Here is a 464-nt window from a genome sequence, read left to right as displayed (position 1 = left end):
GAGAGAGAGAGAGAGAGAGAGAGAGAGAGAGAGAGAGAGAGACAGAGAGAGAGAGAGAGCCACGCACACAGCCTGTCAGAGCTGCAGACATCAGGACGGTTTGGATGATTAAAGTCAACAGGAAGTCTTCAGATCGTGAAGGAGTCAGAGACAAACATCCTATGAGAATCAGAGAGGAAGACATTTATTCTTGTTTCGTTTTCTTTCTTCTGGAGGAGCTGAAGATGACAGAGACCAGACTCTGGCTCGCTCTGTGCGCACTTCTGCTCTTTAACATGGGATCCACTGGTCATGGTAAGTATATATTGTTTTAATTTATTTACAAGATGTTGTTAATACCGCCTTTATTTGAGCCAGTGTAAACTGTGAAGACATGTAAACATCATGTTTGTGTAAGTGTCAGCTGCAGGAGACACGTGTAGAACAACCTCAGCCTCACTTCTGGTTCTCAGGCTGCAAAGATG

At 44.4% G+C, this 464-nt stretch overlaps 1 protein-coding gene across 1 annotated transcript in view; it reads left to right on the top strand.

Annotated features, from left to right (window-relative positions):
* The first annotated feature begins 58 nt into the window (after window positions 1-58).
* Window positions 59-464, top strand: part of LOC106510839 (mucin-5AC) — a 22462-nt gene continuing 22056 nt past the window's right edge. The window contains exon 1 of the mRNA XM_013999565.1: window positions 59-294. Within this exon, the coding sequence (XP_013855019.1) occupies window positions 105-294 (190 nt within the window). The 5' untranslated portion in view covers window positions 59-104. The remainder of the gene's footprint in view (window positions 295-464) is intronic.

Source organism: Austrofundulus limnaeus, unplaced genomic scaffold (assembly GCF_001266775.1).
Source record: "Austrofundulus limnaeus strain Quisiro unplaced genomic scaffold, Austrofundulus_limnaeus-1.0 Scaffold2348, whole genome shotgun sequence".
Classification (NCBI taxonomy): domain Eukaryota; kingdom Metazoa; phylum Chordata; class Actinopteri; order Cyprinodontiformes; family Rivulidae; genus Austrofundulus; species Austrofundulus limnaeus.
The sequence above is the reverse complement of the archived record's forward strand: the minus strand, read 5'-3'. Positions and strand labels throughout refer to the sequence as shown.